Source organism: Leptodactylus fuscus, chromosome 3 (assembly GCF_031893055.1).
Source record: "Leptodactylus fuscus isolate aLepFus1 chromosome 3, aLepFus1.hap2, whole genome shotgun sequence".
Taxonomy (NCBI): Eukaryota; Metazoa; Chordata; class Amphibia; order Anura; family Leptodactylidae; genus Leptodactylus; species Leptodactylus fuscus.
This window is the reverse complement of record NC_134267.1, coordinates 191,369,176-191,394,310: the sequence shown is the minus strand read 5'-3', so window position 1 is coordinate 191,394,310 and position 25,135 is coordinate 191,369,176. Positions and strand designations below refer to the sequence as shown.

The window sequence follows — 25,135 nt, the reverse complement described above, 5'->3', positions numbered from 1 at the left end:
GTGACTGCTGTCTACGGTCACACTGTACACAGACTGTAAAGTCTACATTCTATTATATGATTATTATTATTATTATTATTAATAATTATATCTATTTGCTAAAACTGACTTTGTAAATCATTTAGTGGTGAAACAAATATTTTTCTAACATGGTTACAATACATTCTGTCTAAATAGAAGTGAATCAATGCTAACAAAAATAAAAATTTGGAATATCACAACCATCAACAATAAAAAAGAAAATCTAACCTGTCTCACAGTGTTTTCCAGTGAAAGGATATGGACACACGCAGTAATAATCATCATGGGTCTCCTTACATGTTCCTCCATTTCGACAAGGTAGTAGACTACACAGAGCTGGCTTTACTGAGAGAGAGGTAAGGAAACATTGGATTACCTGTGATCGAACCAGGTGTATACACACGTGCGGTCACTCTACGTACAACATATACTGCGTTACATATGTCTGTCCTTACCCCTTTCACACATTTTTCCCATGAATCCATGAGGACACACGCAGGAATAGGTATCATCCTGAGATTCACATCTTCCTCCATTCAAGCAGGGGTCAGAGTCACAAGGTGAAGGAAACGCTAGCAAAACACAAAAGAATAGGGAATAACTTTTTCACCGTGCATAAAACACTTCAAGTGCAAAAACCTGTATATATACACGTGTAAAGTATCTTCATGGAAAGTCTAAGGGTAAGTTCCCACCGGGTTTTTTGGACTGGAACGGTTCCGGTCCAAAAGCCGGGTAGCCGCGACTGAAAGCCTGTGCTCTGCACCAGCATCCAGCTGTGCACTCCGCTCCGGATTAGTCCCAATGAATGGGCCTAGTCCGGAGGTGGGTGTGTCTTCAGGCTGAATCGTGATGTGACTCGGCCTGAAGAATGAACACCTCGCTTCTTTTTTCCAGGAACCGGAAGAAACAGCTCCTGGAAAAAACTCCTGAGTGGCTCCCATTGATTTCAATGGGAGACGTCTTTTTGGTCAGGATTTTGAGGCGGATACCGCTTCAAAATCCTGACCAAAAAACTATGTGTGAACTTACCTTAACAGCTCACCGGTGACTGCAATAAACTCAAATATACCATTATATGTTACACTCAGATGGGTCCTGAAAGCTGAGATATGTGAGCCTGGTAGTCCAGACGGCCATGTTGAGTCTGAGGATTAAGGACTGTATTTTCCAAACTGAAAAGTCTCATAACTTCACAGACATTTGCGATGTCTCACTGTGTGACTACTGGCTTGTACAGAAAGCATTATTATAGTGGTGACTATATGACCTCATGCGCACAGTGTGCATGTGCCAGATATGTGGTTGAATGGCATGGAATAATATCCATGTGCTACATGTGCCTCCGTGGACCCATTCATATACTTCAGTCAGCCTGGGCAGCAAAATGGACAGGAATAGGACCTGTCCTGAAACTTGCCCCGGGCTCATGGCCCCATACATGGGCCTGTGATAATATATGAGCGTGTGTATGGGGCCATAGAATATAATGGAGAATATAATGGGTCAGCAAGCGGTTGTGTGCATGAGACCTAATACTGTAAGACAGGGCAGAGGTCAGTCCGGAAAAAGGTTGCCGACAAGTGTTCCATAATTCACATGCTGAATATGGCCTTCTGAAAGAATTTGGGTTTTTTAATAGCAGACTCTGCTTAGGTGAAATCATCAATCTGTGCAATAGGATTTTTCAACTTTTTGGGTGAATTTACACAAAACTTTTGGGACTTTTTCGCATTTTTACACTTCTCACTACACTTTTGAAAAATGGACAGGAAAGCAGTTGGGCCAGCCGATATAGGCCAGATCTCTAAAATACTATTAAAAAATCTCACAATTTGTCACAATCTCACTTCAGTAGAAGGTTGGCATAGAAGTAACATCTACAAATATACGTTTTAATTATGCAAGATTAATTATGCTAATTAATTATGCAAGATCTGAACTCATTACAGCAATGCGGACTTCCCTTAATGGCAATTCTTGCCCATGGTTTCCAGTTCCATATCCTCTGACTTAGAAAAGAATGTCTCTGTACAATATAATCATTATTTTACCTATTTGATCCATCACAGCTACTTTTCTGAAGATGCTACTAAACAAGTCTTTACATCTCTGTTCCCTGATCCCCTGTATGGTGGGACTTGGTATTTCATTTTTTATTTTATTTTAAATGTAGATTGTGAGCCCAATATAGGGATCACAATGAAATACACACAAACACGTGGAGAACATACAAACTCCTTGCAGATGTTGTCCTTGGCAGGATTCAAATTCAGGACTCCAGCGCTGCAAGGCTGCAGTGTTAACCACTGAGCCACCGTGTTGCACTTGGTATCTCATGAATACAGACAGTCACATATGAATACTATGGAAGAAATACCAGATATCGCATATAGACAATGCAAACCCTTTTTCACTCTTGCACCAAGACAACCCTTTCCAATAACTTTAGTATTACTGCAGCATAACTTACAGTGGTTACTGATGATGTAATCTGTGTGGCACACACACCGGTAGCTGCCTCCATATTCCATGCAGGATCCTCCATCTGGACACTTAGAGCCCATACTGCAGGGAAGAGACGTGACCTCTGGAAAGTACAAAGATCAAGGTAAATCACTGCAGGATAGCCATAGTACTGTTCTCAAAGCATAAAATACATTTTAGTTAGTGACTAGATAGAGCCTACTATCAAATAGAAAAACACAGTTAAGCCTGAGACCCAACGCTGCGGAAACGCTTTTTTTTTTTTTTTTGCAGATTTTGCTGCCATTTTCTGGGCCAAAGCCAAGAGTGGCTACAATAGGAATAGGAAATATCATTCTCCCTTCTGCTCAATTCACTCCTGGCTTTGACTCAAAAAACCGCAACAAAAAAGTTGCGTTTCTGCAACGTTATCGTGGGGGTTAAATAAATTATTGCCCCATTGCCCTGGCTTTTTGAATGGGTAGACTGTAAACCCCCAAGGTGCTGGGTCATCTGTGACCATGACACTGCACTATTTTGATATCTACAGTATGTTTAATACAGTTTGCAGAAACATTTCTAAACTTTTTTCTTTGGTGATGGAGGATCATGTTGAAGTGGTGACGGCATGAAACAGATGGAAACAAGAATGAAAATGATTCTGAAATGCAATTAGCCATAAATCCCTTTCTTACAGACTTGTAATGGGGATTTGACATTAGCTGTTGTAAGTTCATTTATCACCATGGTAGTAACCTAACACAAAATGACACAATGCAGCAACAAGCCGGACACAAATAGGAAAAGGAATCTGTAGTAGGAGTGGAAGAAAATGTCGTCCAGCAAATTTATAAAGGGTCATAAAAATTTGTAGGAGACAAAGGAACCCCATGTTCGGCCGGGGCCCTAAAAAGCATAAATGCTGCAATTTTGCCATTTACAGTACCTGCAAAGTGGATAGGATTATGGCTAATCTCATCGACACATTGCAGAGAAATATCCGCAGTGGACATGCTGTGATCTCAAAAACCGTTGCATTCTTGTAAAGCGCAGTATGTGATTTCTACCTATGGAGATGCTGGCGTTTTCCGTATAGGTATAATAGAAGCAGAAAGACTGCAGAGGATTCTACGGACTTTCTGCGAAAAGCTCTGCAGGAATAAAACGCAATGCATTTCCGCCACAGTTTTTCCCACATCATTTTATGGATGCAGCTCACTATGTGGGGCCTTAACGTTCCTTATAGGGATCCTATCATTTAAACCGAATTTTCTGCTTATCACGTAGGAATAGCCTTAAGAAAGGTTATTCGCCTCCTACCTTTAGATGTCTTCTCCGCGCCGCCGTTCCATAGAAATCCCGGTTTTCAACGGTATGCAAATGAATTCTCTTGCAGCACTGGGGGCGTCCCCAATGCTGTGAGAGCACTCTCCAGCGCCGCCTCCATCTTCTTCAGGAATGAGGTTTTCACGTGTCTTCTTCCGGGGGTTGGCTTCAAACTTCTAGGCCTCAGGCCTAGGGCAAAGCTGACTGCGCATGCCTGTCAGCAACAAGAAACTGGCCGCTTACAATACTGTGCAAGCAGCCATTTTCTTGTGGCCGGTAGGCATGCGCAGTCGGCTTTGCCCTAGGCCTAGAAGTTTGAAGCCACTGCCGGAAGAAGACACAAGGAGAAGGTGTTCCAGAAGAAGATGGAGGCGGCGCTGGAGAGTTCTCTCGCAGCATTGGGGATGCCCCCAGTGCTGTGAGAGAACTCATATGCATACCGGCGAAAACCGGGATTTCTATGGAACGGCAGTGCGGAGAAGACATCTAAAGGTAGGAGGCGGATAGCCTTTCTTAAGGCTATTCCTACGTGATAAGCAGAAAAGATTTGGTTTAAATTAAAGGATCCCTTTAATGGTTCTTGTTGGTTTTTCTGGGTTTTTATAAATTAAAGCAGATCTGTAAGCTTAACACACTACCTATATAAGAGAATATTTGCAGCTACAGGTCTGCACTACTAAAACCAGAAAGAGCATAAAAATGGGCGTTTGGCTGCTAGCAAGCTGAGAGGTTACTGAGTATTCATGCCATCACCAGGTTGAGGGGACGCAGGGTTAGCGCACTGCTCATGAATACAGCCAGACCCAAACAATGAGACCAGTGCATTCTTTGAGCACTTCTAGCAGCCAAATGGCACAACAGCTCCATAGCAGATTAAAAATATCATTAAAGTTACTGAAGCAGAAGTTCAGGCTTACCATATTCACAATGAAGTCCAAAGAATCCCGGAAGGCAATGGCAGGTATTGTTTCCATCAGCACAGCGCCCCCCATTCCTACAGGCACAGCCATCGGACATATCTGGGGCAAACTCATGAGAGAGGGCAGATCACTAGAGTGTCATCATAGACAAAGTGAAGCGTCACTTAACATTGGCTAGACAGGGAGCACATGCCAAATCTCACCTTTGTAATATATCTTTATTACTTTTTAATTTAGTTTTCTGTTAAGAAAAAATATATATTTCCTCTTCCATTTTATAATTCACTCCTGGATCTAGGTTCAAATCTGCATCACAAAACCTGATGCAGAAACTGAGCCTTAAAGGGGTTGCTCAGGGAGTTTCATTTTACAAATTTAATATGTTTTTTTTTTTCTTACTAAACCTGTGGCTTCCAGGTTCTGAACCTGGATCATGTCACTGCAGCCATCACCTGCTCTCTGGGTTGCTCTACCTTCTCCCTCCTCTCCCATATTCACAGATTTACTATACTGACTTTACTATAGTCTGCCAGCTCACATAGCACACATATCTACCTGTGAAAAGGGAAGGAAAAAGGCTGAGGACCCTGGGGCCGGGTGCTCGTTCCAATCGCGTAATCCAGGATTGGAACCAGCCCAGACCCTCAAGTCCTGCATGAAAAAACTGTAAAATAATATAAAAAAAGTAAAACTCCCTGGAGAATCCCTTTAAGGCCAACAACTAGACTGATAGACGTAACTATAGTGATAGTTTGTAGGGACACCCTATCGATGGCTTGTATACAAGGCCCAAGTACTGTTTTTTGTTGGGTTAAGGCTAAGTTCATAGTTGGGAAGTGAGCAGTGCATTTATGATGGCAGCTACAATGCTGTGCTGGATGTGTTACACAACAGACACCTGCAATCCCTGAAATCCCCACTGAGTTGGATTGACAGGAAAAACACCGCTGCATTCATTGCTAAGTTATCTGTCAGATATGATGGACGTTGACAGAACATTGGACTCAGATATGAACAGAGCCTGCCATGCACATGTGGTCCTGCTGTCTATTATGAATGTAACATCCATACAGTTACAGTACGCATAGCTGTGTCGAGCACAGCACCCGATGGGCTTCAGCGTGTAGCTACTAAGCCTAGACACATAAGAATAACTAATATAAATCATATAACATGAAATCATAAAAGCAATTATAAGGATTGTAAGCCAATGGCTGGTCAGGTAATGGAGGGGGTGTACATCTCACCAAGACTACTAAGGTGGGTGAGATGAGAAAACTCCAGAAAGAATGTTTCTCAGCAGATAACTATTGTCTGCTGAGGATTATTTCAAAGTTCCGGTTACTAGGCTGGATTTTTAGGAATGTCAGGTAGGATTGGTAGTGGGACCTGTCATTCCACCCCCCTCCAGGCGACACTTTGGGGATGTTCCGGCAGCGACTCAGCTGCAGACAGTCTGCTCGTCAAGGTAGGCTTAAGAAGCCAGCTCCAGCAGCAACACTTTAGCAGAGCTTGGCTGGAGAGTGAAAGAGAGAGGTCATATTTTTGGACCTGTGTCCTGAGTGACTCAACTGGCTTTTGCCGGCTTTTGCCGGGCAGGGATTTATTTTTGTATTGTTTCCTTTTGTTGCTGCACCGTTTTGTTTTGAGCGAAAATAAACTCTACCTTTGTTTGGACTAAAGAAACTGGACTTTTGTGTCTATGCCACCCCACCTAGCAACCCCAGACCCTGACAGGATATATTACAAAACTGCAAGATTTCACATGTGCTTCACTATGAAGTAAACAGTATATGACACCTTTCCACTTTTACAGTTGAAGGCAGTCTACCACCTCCCCCAAACATATTCAACTGTTACCACCATGTTACCGAGCACATTACACTGGCAAAACAACAGATCTTTGCTATATATGTCACCCTGGTAGTTTTGTAGAAAAACAACTGTGACGTGTTATGTACATAAGTTGGTGCACTCGGGGCGGGCTTTCTGCTCCCTGGAGCACTGGTATTGCCACTCAGACCCCTACCATCTCCGGCCTGTGCCATCCTGTGCAGTAACAGTTCATGTTCCCACTGCTATGACATTACACACCCAATGGTGCAATAAAAGCAGTGCTCCAGGGGGCTGAAGGCCCAGTCCCACCTCCGTTCCATAAGACCTTAAAATAGTTTTTCTACAAAACTACAAAAATGTCATACATGATAGAGAGATATTGCATAGCACTGTAATATGTTCTGTAATGCGGCAATGGCAGCTGAATGTGCTTGGGAGAGGTAGTAGACTCCTTTAAAGCATTACATGGTACCCATTGACATCAGCATGCACCCATTTCAATGGAAACTAGCAGAGAAGAAAGCTGATTGCAGCGTTCTGTGACCTCGATGTGCCCTATTACAGCATTACACATTGCGTGCACTGCAGACCAGGCACTGACATAGAGGATTATTACTGGGAGTTAAATCGCCTCTGATGTCTATTCAGACACATTGATTTGGCACCAGAGCAATGTCCAGTCATGATCGGCTTGCACGAAAAGATTTTTTGGGATGACTTCAATGCCGGGGCATTATAAACTTGTACATTTGAAGTTTTCAATCACTGGACTTGCTGATCCTTTACTGGCAACCAAATACAGGGTTCAAGTGGATTATGGACAGGAAACAGCACAGCAGACACTGGACACGTAGCGTCAGTTTATAGACATTGATATTGGGACGTATCACAACCAATGCAGGTCTGAGACAAAGGATTTTTTCTCTGTTGCATAAGGCCCATGGCTTTGCAGTCAGACAAATTTTGCACATTTTAACCTTGTTTTGACCTAATCTACTAGGAAGCCAAACGATAAGACAGAAAATGATAAACCTTTCTGATCTACACTTGAATGGGAGTTCTCAGGTGAACGTCTGTCACATCACAGAGACATTAAAGCTAGTTCTGCCTATAGAAATAATCCATCAGCTTTAGCGCTCACGCAGATACCGCAGTCCACAATGGCCATATGGAGTCTCCATAAAGTAATATATGAAATTGGAGGCATAGAGAGGTAACATTAGAGGCCACATGTAGCGCTACAAGAGGACCTATAATCGTAAGAGAGCCATAATACAGAAGAGCGGTGATGCACATGACCATAGTTTATTGTTACACAGGTCATTTAGCCTTACTAGCTTACGACTAGGTTTACATCCTACTTCTCTACACATTGGTCTACCTGCAGTTATTGTCTTAGGGCACCATAATAACTTTAAACATAATATACCTGCAGGTCTTAAGGTCACTCTTCATAGGCAGTGTTAGACTAGTCCACCAGGGTACCAGATGACTCTCTGGTGAGTCTTGGCTTAAACAAAGTAATGGTCTAGCAGGAGACAACCATATTTGAAGGTTACTATTGTCTATTTCCTAAGAGTTGTTGGAGGGTGGGTCCTTCAAATCATTTAATCCAGAGGGTCCAAAAAACTCAGTCCACCCTGTTCATAAGTATTTATACCATGCAACTGTGCAATGCCAAGCCCTCAGGCACAAACAAAGGCAATGTGGACAAAAAAAAAATATGTATATTTTCTAGATTTATAAAACATGGGGATAAGCTCTGTGGTTTCTGAGCTACAAGGAGCACAAGCATAGAAGTTTTGAAAAACTGATTTTTAAAAAGAGCTCCAATTTCAGATGAGCTTCGATTTTATTGTGTACTACTACATAAAAAGGACCTTTCACCACCTTCACCAACTCCAACTTTTTGCATACTACAGAGAAAACTCCATTGATTCCAGTGAAGTTGGAATTTTTTCTCTAGCAGACAGCTCAGTCCAGGACTGCCCCCCTGACAGTACAGAACATAACTACCCGCACTGATTGTTCAGGAACGGTATGGGCCAGAGAAAAAATTCCATCTATGCCACAATCAGTAGAGCAGTATCTATTGAAGGATGCAAAGAGTTGGCGAAAGCTCCCCATTAGCAGGAGTCTACCACCCACAGCCAGCTTGTAAAAAACCTCCCCAAAAGTTTTAATTGGGGCGAAGAGCTGAGCATGATTTTTTTTTGTAAAACACCTATTGTAACCTAGAAGATACTCACGGTTCTCACAATGGATCCCAGAATATGCTGCAGGACAGTCACACAAATAGGCTTCATCTGATTCTCTGCATACACCATTATTCTGACATGGAGAGGACGAGCATGGTCCTGGTGGATCCAAGATCTCTAGAGCATAAAGGAGAGAGGATAATGTAGAGAACCTACAAGACTCAGCTGTCGGTGATCCAAAACACTAAGAAAGAAGAGTAGGCCGAATCTCAAATACCGGATGAAAACTTCTATCAGTATCACTTACGGTCCTGCTAAAAGCCAAGTTGTAGTCAGAATCTGATTCCCATCCATAAACAGAAAAAAAAGATTTCAGGAATCAAAGTGACTGAAATGGAGAATAGTGACCGGGATGGAGAATTGCACCATGCAATGTAATGTTACAGAGGTATTAGGAGAAATGCTCTAATCCAATAAACACATCTATCATATTACACCCGCTAAATACAAGGGCTAAATATATTGGACTAAAAACGCTAAATCTTAGTATTTACTGGAAGCTCATGATGAGTAAATAGTTCTTGATCTGGTGAGTCACAGAACAACCAGAACTGTAAAGGTCATGTCCAGTCTCAATTCATGTTCCCCGGCTCCAGGCAGTTCATAAAAAGAGATTCCAGACAGATTCAGCAATTATCTAAATCCATATATATGAGAATGTAATGACACGACATTTCATTGAGGAAGATGAACATGAAGTAAGATGTCTTTGGTATCTAATTTGTAGAAATGTTTCATAGCGTTCTCCACCAGTGTGGACAATGTTTTTTTATGGCATACCAATGATTGTTGTTGTACTATAAGAGAACATGAACTGGGAATCTACAGGAAATCTCCAAAACAAACATCATTTATGGTAAAATCAAAGACATTTTCAGTGTATAGAAATAAATGTGTGAAGAGGGAAAAGCTCTAATGGATGCATTTCACTGTATAGGAATACCATGGGATATGTCGTCCATAAAACATACTACATGCATGCTACATAGTCATGTCCTTATCTGTACTGTACTGATCCACCTTGAAGGCCACATCAGGCTGAGATGTGTCTCTTCAATAGGACTTCATTAGAATTATAATTTGGACACCAATTTCTGCAAATTAATCATTACCATATTTAGGTAGTGAGAACTGGGATGACAGAGCAAGTAAATACAGACCACACAATAAAAATGAAGATTTTGGACCCAATAAGAGGTTTGAAAGCTTTTATAAATTGTTGTTACTTGGCACTACATGGTACTATGTAGAAGTGGTGTACGCTTCATAAATCATGAAATAAAGTAGAGCTTAGAATTGATACTAACCATCCATATTACTCAATGATGCGTATTTACAACACTGATGAACCTCCCCATTTACTTTCTCATGACAATATTACTACATTGGACTTTATATATATATATATATATATATATATATATATATATATATACACACACACATATATATATATATATATATATATATATATATATATATATATATATATATACACCCTAATATGGACTGCAAAATAAAACCAACACAACGATATCCACAGCAGCATTTTGTACATCAGACACATAAAATACAGAGAAACATTCGAGCACTGCTCACCTGTCTCACAATGCATTCCAGTAAATCCGGTGGTGCACACGCAGATGTAACCATCACCCATATCCTCGCAGGTACCACCATTGACACAAGGTGATGACAAGCATGGCCTGAACTCTGGGTATAAGGAAAAAAACAACACATATTAGCTTATACTCCCAATTTGTAACCAACAATGTAAGTGTGATAACTGGTAAAATCATGAGACTAGTAGCTACACAAGACTGACTATAGACACCACCCAGACAAGAGTGGCCATAATCCCTAAATAGCTATGACCCAACAGCTTTTCCTACCAACCTCCTGTTGCCATAATAGGAGAGGGGAATAACTCGTTGTCAGACACCTCTACCATGGCTCATCTCCCGGGAGAGATATAAAAAGGAATGGCTATGGCAAAATCCAACACACCCATTCCTTCTGAAATGAAATTGCTATAACGCAGTTTCCAAATACTCTGCAGGAACTGGCACATAAGATAGCAAGTAAAACTAGTTACCTAGAATCCTACACTGTTCTGGCTGGTAGAGTCTAAGGCTACTCCTGAGGACTTCAAGAAATCCCACCACAAGGTAGATTGAACTACCACACCAAAGCTAGTATAAGAAAATAGGTGCACTTGTAGTCAAAGACCAGATCAGCAAACCTACAGCAGAGGGTTAACATACATGAAGGGACAAAATCAAGAGATCACAGGATTATCTAAATCAGTAACAGGAGTATAAATGTGTCCAAGTGCAGGTGTTCACAGACAAAGCCAATTCAGTGAAAAAACAAATAATCAGGAAAACAAACCAAAATCAGTAACCGGCGTATCAGTAGATACACAGGAAACTTCAGGGTTCAACAACCTAACAATATTAGCCTCAAGCTTAAATGCCCCGTCTCAGCTGTTAGGCTCAGGGCTCGTTCACATCTGCGCCCGGTCTCCGTTCTGCAGGTTTCCGTTTCCTGCCCGAAACTGAGCAGGAGACGGAACCCTGCAGTCATTTTTCAAACCCACTCATTTGAATGGGTTTGAAAATTGTCCGACCGTGAGCGCCGGTGACTGTTTTAAGCTCTCTGCGGCAAAACCGTATTTTTTTTAACCAGACACAGAGTCGGACATGCAGGACTTTGTGTCCGGTTTACAAAAATTGGTTTCGCCGCGGAGAGCATAAAACGCTCACCAGCACTCACGGCCGGAACCGGTCTGACAGGTTTCTGTCTTCTGCATGCATGAAACCTCAGAACGGAGATTGAACGCTGGTGTGAACCCAGCGTCAGTGTCTTCACTTGAGGGCATAGCAATCTTAAAGCAATGGCTGTGAGCAGTGATGAATTGAAAAGTATGGTGGCTGCAAATAGGATCACAGAGATTCCTATCATCTTCCTTCGACCAGAAAAACATCTCCATCTACATTAAATCACTGGCTGATCCTTAGGTTTGGCCAAAGTTCTTATACTGTGTAAGGCCTCGTTCACATCTGAGTCGGTAATTCGTTCGGGGGAGTCTGCATGGGGACCCCCCGAACAGACTACCGAACACATTTGCAAGTGGTGTGCAGTGAAGGCAAACGGATCCCCATAGACTATAATGGGGTCCATGTGCTTGCCGCGAGATCTACTCAAGGAACATGTGAATAGAAAAGTACTTCACAATCTACTTTTCAGTCCACATGACTCGTGAGGAGATCTGGCGGCAAGTACACAGACTCCATTATAGCCTATGGGGTCCATGTGCTTTCACTGCACACCGCTTGAAAATGCGTTCGGTAGTCTGTTCGGGGGGGTCACTATGCGGATTCCCCGAATGGATTACCAAACGCAGATGTGAACCAAGGGTAAGCCTACTTTAATATGAAAAGCTCTAGTTAAAAAAGCTAACTCAATTTAGACATGCCTTTGAAAACAAAAAACATGGGGAATGATTTTCCATTGCTTTGCTAGATAGCGGATAAAGAGAAATAAAAAAAAATTGCTTCAAATTTCACTCACCGGTCTCACAGTGTTTCCCGGTGAATCCCCATGTACACACACAACTGTACGTATCAGCTATGTCTTTGCACATTCCACCATTCAGACATGGAGATGAGGAGCAAGGTCTGACTTCTAGAAATGTAAAAAAAAAAAGCGCATTGTATAAAAACTGAAATAGTTCCTAGTGTAGCAATGGTGTGTGAGGGGAGGCAGATATGCACATCATGGCAAATTTTAGGTGTTCATTTTCTCTACCCCATGTTTCAAAAAATGTTTACGTTTCTATTTCCATTCACACAGTCACATAAGATTGTTTTTTACAGAACTAATTGTACATCCTAATGGCATCATTTATTGTTTATGGCGTTTACCTTGTGGAAAAAAATGGCAGCTTTATTCAGTGCGATCGTGATGATACCAAATTTATGTACTTTTTGTTATGCTTTAATAAACTTCAAAATAAATAAATAAAAATAACCATTTTCCCCAAAACCATTTTTCATTTTTGCATTTTAATTTACTGCATTTCCAATGGCTTAGATGTTGCATTTGTGATTTTCCATGACGTCTAAGTGCCGAACAGCCATTCATAAGCCATCAATATCCATGATCAATAAAAATAATAGTATTAGAATCATTTAATATTATTTATTTCAGGTGGATGTTGCAGCTGTAACCTGTGAATGCCTGCGGTATAGGTAAGGGGCTAAGGGGGGTATTTTATGATCTTCAGCCTTAATCATCCTTCTTACAATGCATTCTTACATTTTACATGAATATGTCTGGAATAAAACGTTTCTAGAAAGCAACAATAGAACAACTAGCATTAGACGTTACCTCTCTCGCAGTGTGTCCCAGTAAATCCTTGTGCACAAACACACATATAAGTAAACCCCACGTCTCTACACACACCACCATTCAGACAAGGGGATGAAGAACAAGGCCTGATTTCTATATAGAGAGATAAAAAAAAATGAATACATTTAAAATGATAATAATGTTAGTGCAATAAGACTTTTTACTGCATAAGTAGCAAAGCAGACGAATTCTGGTCAATCACTGATCAATAGTAACTATTACACTGTATATAGAATATATTATACTGAGATATAGAAAGAAGAGATTTTATATTACATCTACATCTGGCACATAGTTGTGTTAGCTGCCGGCAATAAAGGTATACCAGTTTCGCCACAGATACCAGAAGACGCTCCCGGGCAGATACTTTGCAAACCCATTCAAATGAATGGGTTTGAAAACTGCCTGCTGGTTTCCGTCTCCTGTCCAGTTTCTCGGGCAGAAGATGGAAACCTGAAAGCAGAGACTGCGCGCAGGTGTGAACCCGCCCTATTTAGATGTATATAGTTGGAGTATATACAATTGGGACGATCTCTACTTGTGTTTTTATGTTTTCAACAGACAACTTTTTGTTCTTATAATAAAACTTATTTAGATTTAGGTAAAGTTGGTGTGCTGCTTTTTTACTTCTGTACTGTCAGTCTTGGTAGGAACACGGAAGCAGTAAAGATCCTCTAATTTGTCAAAAAGCTACTGATTGACTTTCTATAAAAGCAAAAATGTAACAAACTATACATGTAATTAATTATACAATATTAATAATTCTATATCATTAAAATATATTTAAAATTTTATTTTGAAGCCGGAGTCGGTATCTTTTTCTGAATCCACCCAAATATCGGTCCTGACTCTGACTCCACAGACCTGCTGAACACGGTGTGAATAGAGCCTTAGATAGAACTAACGTTGAATTCCTACTGCCAATGGACTATTAGACTAAAGACAACACATTTGGTGGTGAAACAAATCCTGTCAGAAATGTTTGGGTGATGCAGGTTTTGAATTTCCTAATAAATTGATAATTTGACATGCTTGGTAACCCATACAATGCATGCGATGTAACCTATACAATCCATAGTGTAGCCATAGTTAGCCATTCAGTGCTATGACTACACATTATTTTAACTAGTAATCTGTAAAAGTTACCTGAACATAGTGAGTGTGATAGGGAATTACCTGTCTGGCAGTGAAGTCCAGTATAGCCTTGTTTACACACACAGATGTATCCGTCAGCTGTATCCTCACAGATGCCCCCATTAAGACATGGAGACGATGAGCAGGGTCTTAGCTCTAGAGGAAGGAAATGAAAGACTTAAGCTGCCCATACATACTAGACGAATCATATTGGCCGGATCCACTGCTTTTGAAAGGATCGTTTTTTTAGAGACACAATCGCTGCCTGAGGAGTCAGACAGTCAATTTCTCCTCTCTCCCAATTTAGCATGCAAGCAGCACTCAACCGACTGTGCATGTGTATGTGCAGGTATCAGGCGATACAAAGCATGCTACTGAACAAAGATACACTCAACCAATGTTTAGTCACTGATGAATTTCTGTTTAACCTTTAACTATTCTGATTTTAGGGATTTGTTTCTATAGCATTTACTATCCAGTATAAATATCACAACTTTACTCTGCAGGGATTATTGGTACCATTTTGAGAAGAAAAGCATGAACCTTTTTCGTCATCTTTTCTCCAAAAATGGGATAAAGCTTATCCTTTTTTAAAAGGGAGTCTGTCAGCTGGAAAATTGGTATCAGACTAATGACAGTACCTTGTAGGACGGCTTCTACAGTTTCCAAAGATGCCTTTCTTATTCTGCATTGCAGCTTCATGAAAACAGGATTTCTTATACAAAATAGCTGAAAAGGACTTTAGGGGCATTTCTTTTCCTACTGAGGCTTCACTCTCTGCTTTAGATAACCAGCCCTTACTGCTGCAACGCTCTGTCCTACATTGCTTGAGTGACATCTCCCTCTTTGTTACACTTTGCATGCAGGTAGGGGAGGTTATCTACAGGAGAAGGAGAAGAAACACCCCTGAAGCCTTTTTCAGCTAATGCAGATTGAGAAAGACATCGTTGGAAAGTGTAGAAGCCGCACTACAAGGTACTGTCATTAGCTTGATACACATTCTCCTGCTGACAGACTCCCTTTAATACAGACCTCACTTGCATGGGAAGAATAATGCATTTGTTTTATATTATGGGACTCTATGGTGGAGTTAATATTATTAAGTGTATTATTTTTTATTTTTTTTTATGCAATAACACTTACTTCTATATTCTAATATATTATGCATGTCAGTATAAAACTGACAGACATCCTGTGACCATGGCACCATTAACTTAACTTTGGTTTTTATTGAGTTTTTGATAAAAGAACATAGAAAAAAAAGACGCAGCATAAATGCAATGCAAAGGTCAGGCTGGTCCAGGAAGGTCGAATCATGACCATAATGTTCAGAAATGAATTTGCAGAGTCGAACAGCGTGACCACGGCTTCATTGTACAATATATGTATGGTGTTTTGCATCTAGGGGCTTTAACTTGCGATGATATTTGGAAGCGTTCTTGTTTCTCTTGCAGTTTACATCTGTCTATCTATCTATCTATCTATCTATCTATCTATCTATCTATCTATCTGTCTGTCTGTCTGTCTGTCTGTCTGTCTGTCTGTCTGTCTGTCTGTCTGTCTGTATGTCTGTCTGTCCGTCTATCTGTCTATCTATCTATCTATCTATCTATCGATCTTAACAAACACAGCAGTGTCAAAACTCTTGACGCATATGGAGAATATGTTCATTTCTTCATCGGTATTCTATACTTTTTAAAAAATTTAAAATAATTCTTTGATTCAGTAAAGTCGCCTCCGCCCTCCCGGCTTTAACAAGGCACACTCAGAGCTTTGAGTAATAATAACTTTACAGACAGAGCAGACAATTAAGATATTAAGCTAAGAGTACAAAATAAGAACCAGGCCGCCTTAGGGGAACAAGGACAGGACCATGCCCCAGCAAGCCCAGCCTTTCATCATAGCAGAACTATTAAGATGTATTAGGAGGGGAAAATAACAGGGTGAAATAAAGGGGAATAGATAGGGAGGGGACTGTTGAGGGGAAGGTATAGTGGAGAGAAGGGTGGGGATTGGGGCTGCTGTAGAGAAGTAGAAATTGTGGGGGTGGAGGTGCAAAGAAAGTGGGAAAGAACAGGTAGACTACAGAAAAGAGAAAGGGAAGAAAAAAAAAGTTATGGGAGATGGGACATGTATATAAGAAGAACATGTATAAAGCAGAATATATGCAGCTCTGACCACTGATCGACAGTCCGGGGGTTTCTCCGTGCAGCCCATTTGCTTGTACAATAGATCCAGTAATACATATACAGAGCTTATCTGTTTTTTGTACGTGCCTGGATCCATGTCTGTACTATGTTTTTAAATTTCTGAAGTAAAAGTTATATTTTATATATAATTGGGAATGCTGGAGTAATTTTTTGTTTTTTTGAATAAGAAGAACATACCTGACCTAGAACAGAGACAGGAGAAAGTAATTAAAAGAAGTCTACCACCTCCTCCAAGCATATTCCACCATTTTGCAGAGAACATTACAGTGATAAACACCATACCCTTTATTATGTATGTCACTTTTGTAGAATTGAAGTTTTATGTAAATTAGATAGTTGGTGCAATGGAGGCGGGCTCTAACTGCTCACATAGGATGGGTGATCGCGACGATCACTGTGCAAGGTGATGCAGGCAGGAGATGGCAGGTGTCTCAATGACAGTGCAAATCTTACCATTATGCCTTTTTTGTGTCGTCTCCACTCACAATCACTGACCAAACACTGACCTTGTGACTGAAGCTTTGCTCTACATGTAGAGGATGTCCCCTTCATATAGTGGCAGTCCTAGGTGCAAAGAGATCTATAGGATGATCTATGTGCTTTCAATTGATATATTTGTATAATGTAATAAAGTCACTACTACAATGTCTTTTTTTTTTTGGATAACCTGTTTTTGAACTGTACTATTTTTGTATAGAGCATATTACAGCAATAACAACATACATCTGTTATATATGTCCCTTTTGTAGATTTGGAGAAAAACTACTTTGAAGTGTTATGTAAACTAGGCAAATGGGCACTGGGGGGCAGGTTTGGAGCACTGCTCTTGCCACTCAGACCCATACCATCTCCTGCCTTTGCCACCCCTTTCAGTGAGAGTTAATTTTCGCACTGCTATGACATCACTGATCCTACTTGAACAGCAAGAACAGTGCAGAGACTATGGAACTCGCTTCCACAGGATGTTGTGATGGCTGATACATTGTACAAGTATAGACGGGGACTGGTAGCCTTTTGTTAGAGGAAGGATAGTTAAGGGAAAAAATATTTTTTACATTAATTCAAGAATTTTTATTGTTATTGATATATTTGGAGGAATATCAAGTAGGACTTTTTTTTCTCCATGCATGAGGCAATTGGCTTTCTTGCCCTCCTCTGAATCAACATGGTAGGATTATAGTTTGGACTTGATGGACCTATTAATTTATTCAAGATTTTTTTTTTATATTTATAAAAATTCCCAAAATAACAGCAGTGAGTTCATTGACATCACAACCATTTTATGTGACTGATGGGTACAGTATAGGACGCTTCTCCAACATCACTCACACCATTAACAGTATATGTAATTCAGGCAAACATCAATTCTGTCACCTGTTTCGCAACGTTCTCCAGTGAATCCTCTTAGACACAAACAACTGTACTCAGCACTGAGGTCCTTACACAATCCTCCATTTAGGCAAGGAGAAGAAGAACAGGGCAGAATCTCTAGAAGCAGATAAAGCACAATACTAATAAAACAAGGGAAACTGAATGCAATGCACAACAGATTTATTTAACCGGTTAAGGACCGCCGTACGTAAAATTACGGCCTGCGGTCCAGGTACCTAAACACCGGACTATTGTAAAAATACGTCCTGTCTTTAGGTACCTATTTCGCGGGGGGATGGGTGCGGGGAGGACGGGGGTTAGGTGTTACTAACACCTAACCCCTTCCTCAATAACGTCCAGTCGGAACTGAGTCCGACTGGACGTTTTAACCCTTTCGATCGCGCCGTGAAACATCACGGCGCGATCGAAAGGCATCCGCCGACAATTGAATCAGATCGGCACCCCCCGCGGCGAGATCGGAGGGTGCCGATAGCAGTAAAAGGTAGTCTGGAGTCTGGCCAGTGACCCCAGACTGCCCGGAGCCCCCACATACCTGGTGATCCTGCCAGGACCTTCTGATGTCAGGCTGTGCGTCTACACAGCCTGACATCCTGCTACGGAATGCCATGTGGGACACCTGCAGGCTGTGTCTCACATGGCATTCTATATCAGCAAAGTATTGCTGATTGAAGTGTCCTAAATGGACACATGAAAAAGTAAAAAAAAATGTAAAAAAAATAAAATGAAGTGTATGAAAAAAATTAATAAAGTTATAAAGCCCAAAAATCCCTTTTTCTCAATAGAAAATGAATTATATAAAAAAAGAACTAAAAAGTAATAAAAACAATGCATATTTGGTATTGTCGCGTCCGTAACAATCTGTACAATAAAACTGAAATAATATTTAATGTACACGGCGAACGCCGGAAAAAAAACCCGGAAAAAACTCGCCGGAAGTAATGATTTTTCGCCATCTCACCATACAAAATATGCTATAAAAAGTGATCAAAAAGTCATATGCATCCGACAACAGTACCAATAAAAAGCGCAGGTTGTCCCGCAAAAAATAAGCCCTGAACCATCACTGTCAACCGAAAAATAAAAATGTTACGCCTCTTAGAAGATGCGATGCAAAAAACATTGATTTATGTCCCCAAATGTGTTTTTCCTCTGCAGAACTAGTAACACATAAAAAAATACTATAAATGAGGTATCGCCGTAACCGTACCGACCCGCAGAATAAAGGGAACATGTTACTTATACTGTACGCTGCATGGCGCAAAATTAAAAAAGTAAAACTCAATGCCAGGATTGATTTTTTTTTTTTAAATCCAGCAAAAAAGGGTTAATAAAATGTATTCAATAAGATGTAGACACCCAAAAATGGTGTCATTACGAAATGCATCTCATCCCGCAAAGAATAAGCCCTTATATGGCCGCGTCACCAGAAACATAAAGAAAATATAGCATCTCACAATGTGAAGACAAAAACCCTCAAAAATCGCCAAATTATTAGAACACAACTGGGTGCGTCATGTAGGGAATATATAAGCTGTGTGAGCGGATATCAGGGGACACCCCAGATTTACAGCTTATGAGGGAACAGACACCAGAAGTGACCCCTAAAGTGACCCCCAGAGTGACTCCCCCAATCATAGGAGCTACGGGGACATAGTAGGGAATTTGGTGTTTGCAATGTCCTCCGCACAGCTTATACATTCCCTCTTCGCCATCCGCTGTGCAGTCACGTCCGGGATACTAATACTCACTACACCCCCTGATAAATTCTTTGAGGGGTGCAGTTTTCAAAATGGGGTCACTCCTGGTACCCCATGGAATCCACTTTTCTGGTACCTTACAGGCTCTACAAACATGACATGGCGTCCAGATACCAAACATCTGAATCTGTGCTCCAAAAGCCGCATAGCGCTCCTTCCCTTCTGCACCCTGCTGTACGTCCAAACTGCAGTTTATGACACATGTATGACACATGTATGACACTGGTGTACCCCCGGATAACGGACATAATGTCATATGTGGGTATAAACTGATACTAGGGCACAGCCGGACACAGAAGGGAAGAAGGGTCATTTGGTTTTTGGAGCACAGACGGTTTGGTTTTTGGATGCCATGACACTTTTGTAGAGCTGAAACGCCAGTAATTTGGAATCCCCTGATAAATTACCTTATTTTGGAAACTACACCCCTGAAGGATTTATCCAGGGGTACAGACAGCATTTTTAACCCCCAAGTGTTGCTATAACTTTATATATATAACTATAACTGTAGTGGATTGTGAGAGGTGAAAATGACCATTTTTCCAGGAATACGTCCTTTCAGTGCCTAATATATTGTGCCCGACTTGTATCAGAGATGAACGCTCTAAAAGCTGTTGTGCCTGGGATACCCGTTTAACAGTTTTTGGAGTGTCTCTGCTGACATAAGTCGGGCACAACATGTTGCACACTGAAATGGCAAATCTGTAAAATTTTCATTTTTAACTTCTCTATCAGTTGCGATTTCATTTCTGGAAACTAAATAAATGCAACACTCAAGGGTTAAAAATTCTCGCTACACCACTTGATAAATCCCATCAGTGGGGTAGTGTCCAAAATAGGGTGACATGTCTGCGGATTCCACTTTATAGGCAATTCAGGGGCTTTGCAAAAGTGGCAAAAAAAACCAAACTGTGCTCCAAAAACCAAAATAGCGCTCCTTCCCTTCTGTCCCCGGTTGTGCCCAAACAGCCGATTCTACCCACATATGGCATTAAGTACGTTATCCGGGGTACACCAGTGTCATACATGTGGGCATACACTGCTATTTGGGTACCCAGCAGGGTGCAGATGTGAAGGAGCAATATGTGCTTTTGGAGTGCAGATTTAGATTCTTCGTTTTTGGACACCACGTCACATTTGCAGAGACCCTAAAATTGCCCCTACAAAATGGGGTCACTTCTTGGTGAATTCCAGTTTACTGGAACCTCCAGGGCTCTGCAAAAACATCATGGCGCCCAGAGGGTCCCTCTAAATCTGTATCCCAAAAGCTAAAACGCACAGTGGTCCTTCCCTTCTGAGCCCTGCTGTGTGCCCAAGCAGCAGTTTACACCCACATATATAATTTTTTGACCCCCGGGATGGCCCACTTAATAGTTTTAGGAGTGCAGGTCTCTGACAACACAAAGTGGGTGCAACGTATTGGGCACCGAAATGGCATATTTTTAAAAATTTCAATTTTCATTTTGTACATTAATTTTTGGGAAGCATTTTAGGCTCAAAATGATAATACCCCTTGATACATTCCTTGACAGGTGTAGTTTCTAAAATGGGGTCACTTTTGAGGGGTTTCCATTGTATTGATACTTTAGGGGCTCTGCAAATGCGACATGGCACCTGAAAACTATTCCAGCAACATCTGCCCTCCAAAATCCAAATAGCGCTCTTTCCATTCTGAGCCCCAGCATGTACCCATACAGCAGATTTTGGCCACATATGGGGTATTGCCGTGTTCAGAAGAAATTGTGTAACAAACTGTGGGGGGCTTTTAATTCTTAAACTATTTGCAAAATTAAAACTATGGCGCTAAATGGACAATTTATTGGGAAAAAAAGTAATTTTTCATTTTCACGTCCCAATGTTAATAAAATCTGTGAAACACCTGTGAGGCCAAAATACTCACTCTACCCCTAGACAAATTCTATGAGGGGTGTAGTTTCCAAAATGGGGTCACTTATAGGGGGTTTCCACTGTATTGGTACTTTAGGGGCTCTGCAAATGCGACATGGGACCTGAAAAATATTCCAGCAAAATCTGCCCTCCAAAAGCCAAATAGCCCTCTTTCCATTCTGAGCCCCGCCATGTTCCCATACAGCAGATTATGACCACATATGGGGCATTTCTGTGTTCAGCAGAATTTGTGTAACGAACTTTATGGAGCTTTTTCTCCTTTATCCTCTTGTGAAAATTAAAAATTTGGGGCTAAATTGACAGTTTGTTGAAAAAAAAGTAATTTTTCATTTTCATGGCCCAATGTTAATAAAATCTGTGAAACAGCTGTAGAGTCAAAATGCTCACTCTACCCTTTAATATGTTCTGTGGGGGGTATAGTTTCCCAAATGGGGTCACTTTTAGGGGGTTTCCACTGTATTGGTACTCTAGGGGCTCTGCTAATGCGACATGGCACCTAAAATTATTCCAGCAAAATCTGCCATCCAAAAGCCAAATAGCGCTCCTTCCATTCTGAGCCCCGCCATGTTCCCATACAGCAGATTATAGCCACATATGGGGTATTGCCGTGTTCAGGAGAAATTGTTTAACAAACTGTGGGGGGCTTTTACTCCTTTAACCCTTTGTGAAAATGAAAACTTTGGAGATAAAGTGACATTTTAGTAATTTTTCATTTACACATCCCAATGTTAGTAAAATCTGTGAAACAACTGTAGGGTCTAAATGCTGACTATACCCCTTGATGAATTCTGTGAGGGGTGTGGATTCTAAAATGGGGTCACTTTTGGGGGGTTTCCATTGTTTTGGTACTCTAGGGTCTCTGCAAATAAGGCATGGCGCTGAAAATTATTCCAGCAAAATCTGCTGTTCAAACACCCAGTGTCGCTCCTTCCCTTCCATGCACTGCCGTGTGCCCAAAAATCAGTTTACACCCACATGTGGGGTATTTCTGTGCACGGGAGAAATTGCACAATAAACTGTCAGATGCATTTTCTCCTTCAACCCTTTGTGAATGTGTTAATTTTGGGTCTAAATGAATGTATTAGTGAAAAAAAATGAAATGTCTAAATTTCACTGCCATATTATTTTTATTCTTATGAAATGCTTAAAGGGTTAACAAACATCCCAAATGCTGTTTTGAATAATTTGAGGGGTGCAGTTTTGAAAATGGGGTAATTTATGGGGGTTTCTATTATACAGGCCTTTATAATTACTTTCAGAACTGAAGTGGTCCCTAAAAAATTGGTTTGGAGAATTTTCTTGTAAATCTGGAAAATTGCTGTTACACTTGTAAGCCTTGTGACGTCCAAAATAAATTAAAATACAATCAAAAGATGATGCCAATATAAAGCAGAGATATGGGAGATAATATTTATTCATGTATTTGGATGGTATGACTATCCGCCTGAAAAGCAGAGAATTTCACATTTTGAAAATTGCAATTTTTTTCAAATTTCCATCAAATTTCCTAGTTTTTTTATAAATAAATGCAAAAATATTGATTAGTGTTTACCACTAACATGAAGTATAATGTGTTACGAGAAAACCATCTCAAATTCATTTGTGTAAGTTAAAGCGTCTCAAAGTTATTGCCATTTAAAGTGACACATGTCAGCTTTGAAAAAAGAGGCCTGGTCTTTAACATACTTTTGGGCCTGGTCCTTAACCGGTTAACCTACAATAGTTTACAGCTGGAGGAAACACAATGGTTCCTTAGGGCTAGTTCACACGGGGCAAAATCGACCCCCTCACAATAGAGGTCTATGAAGACCGCTAGCGATCTTTTTTCCGCTAGCTGTTTGTTCCTTCTTGCGGAAAAAAGAAGTGGGCTACTCTTTCTTGAGGTGGACGCCGCGGCAGAAATTGCTGCGGCACGTCTGCGTCAAGACAATCTATCCGAACTAGGCCCATTCATTTGGGTCTACTTCGGAGCGTAAAGCCACGACTGTCGGAAGCTGCAACAGTCGTGGCAAGCCACAGCAGGCGCATTTTGGTCCCGATTCTGACGCGCTTCCCGCGTCAGTATCAGGGCCAAAATATGCGGTCACTAGCCCTGTGTGAACTAGCCCTCATGATGCAAATAGTCAGTCTGTCTATCTGTCAATCATTTAGCCAATGTAATCTCACCTGTTTCACATCGGTCACCAGTGAAGCCTCCTGTACAAATGCAGCTGTATCCATCAACCAGGTCTTTGCAAATTGCTCCATTAAGGCAAGGAGAGGACCAACAGGGTGGAATCTCTAGGAAAAGGTAAAAAATTATTAAAGAGTATTGTAACCAGAAATAATCAGCCATTAATAAAATAACAAGCTGTGCAATTTGCTAAACATTTTATCTGACCATCCAAAATGTCTTTTTAAGATATTTCCACCTCCATAGGTGCTAAGATCTATCCCTGCTGTGAGCCATGTTAACTGGCATTGCGGTACCACAGTCAAACAATGCATGTAATATATGTAGATATGCACCTGTCTCGCAGTTTCTTCCAGTGAATTTCTCACTACATAGACATTTGTAACCAGCAGCGAGGTCTGTGCAGGTCCCACCATTTTTGCAGGGCACTGAGTAGCAAGGTCTAATCTCTGGGGAAAAGAAACAAGGAAACAGATTGAGTTATAAATATGTGGAAATCCTTATATAGAAGAATAAAAAAATTAGCCTCAGTGCAAACAATGTGCTATATTGCTAGAGATTACCAATCCCAAATATTATAGTCAACAGCTCTGGTCCACATTGTCTACCCGGTACTAAATAATAAATGCTGATATTCCCTGTAATGTTAAGCAAACGTAGTGCACTGCAGCTAAAAAATGCTGTAGACAGAAAAGCAGTGAAAACACAAGCTTTGTTTTCCTTGCTGTATTTCTGCTGTTTTTTTAGGTGATATTCACTGTGTTTTGCATTTTTGCCTCCCCATGTAAGTCTATGGAGAAGATGTAGCGTTTTCACAGATAAAATGAACATGCTGTACTAGTTAAAGCATTATGGGTGAAGCTGAACGCCAGTCTTCATATCTGTGGCTCCGGGGGAGAATGGGCCCCATTTATAAAGGGATGAGCATCTGGACTAAAATCTATGCCAACTCATAGTTGGTGTAGATTTCAGAAATTATTTAAGAAAGTAGCGACTGCACCACAAAAAAGAAAGTTGTGACTGTCTATGCTTTTTACGCAAGAAAACTGGGATACAAGGCATAATAAGTCTGCTGCATTGTGTTTTCTACAACATTTTATTCAACAATTAAATAAAATCTCATTCACCTTGATGGTAACCCTATGGCCTAGGGCCCCATGTAGCTAGCTGCAACCAAAAATTCGTTGTGGAAAAGACTGTAGCGGGAATAAATCACGTTTAATTCTGCATCGTCTTTCACAGAAAGTCTGCAGAGTTTTTCCCTGTAGACTTTCTGCACCTATTAGACATATACGGAAAACACCAGCATTTCTCTAGTTAT

At 40.8% G+C, this 25,135-nt stretch overlaps 1 protein-coding gene across 2 annotated transcripts in view; it reads right to left on the bottom strand.

Annotated features, from left to right (window-relative positions):
* Window positions 1-25,135, bottom strand: part of SNED1 (sushi, nidogen and EGF like domains 1) — a 91,029-nt gene that overhangs the window by 20,418 nt on the left and 45,476 nt on the right. For both annotated transcript variants that reach the window (XM_075268945.1, XM_075268947.1), the window contains 12 exons: window positions 24,150-24,263; window positions 23,808-23,921; window positions 17,959-18,072; window positions 14,417-14,530; window positions 13,220-13,333; window positions 12,401-12,514; window positions 10,427-10,540; window positions 8,819-8,944; window positions 4,731-4,832; window positions 2,495-2,611; window positions 477-593; window positions 250-366 (listed from right to left, as the gene is read on the bottom strand). In XM_075268945.1, coding sequence (XP_075125046.1) covers window positions 250-366; window positions 477-593; window positions 2,495-2,611; window positions 4,731-4,832; window positions 8,819-8,944; window positions 10,427-10,540; window positions 12,401-12,514; window positions 13,220-13,333; window positions 14,417-14,530; window positions 17,959-18,072; window positions 23,808-23,921; window positions 24,150-24,263 — 1,377 coding nt within the window. The remainder of the gene's footprint in view (window positions 1-249; window positions 367-476; window positions 594-2,494; window positions 2,612-4,730; window positions 4,833-8,818; window positions 8,945-10,426; window positions 10,541-12,400; window positions 12,515-13,219; window positions 13,334-14,416; window positions 14,531-17,958; window positions 18,073-23,807; window positions 23,922-24,149; window positions 24,264-25,135) is intronic.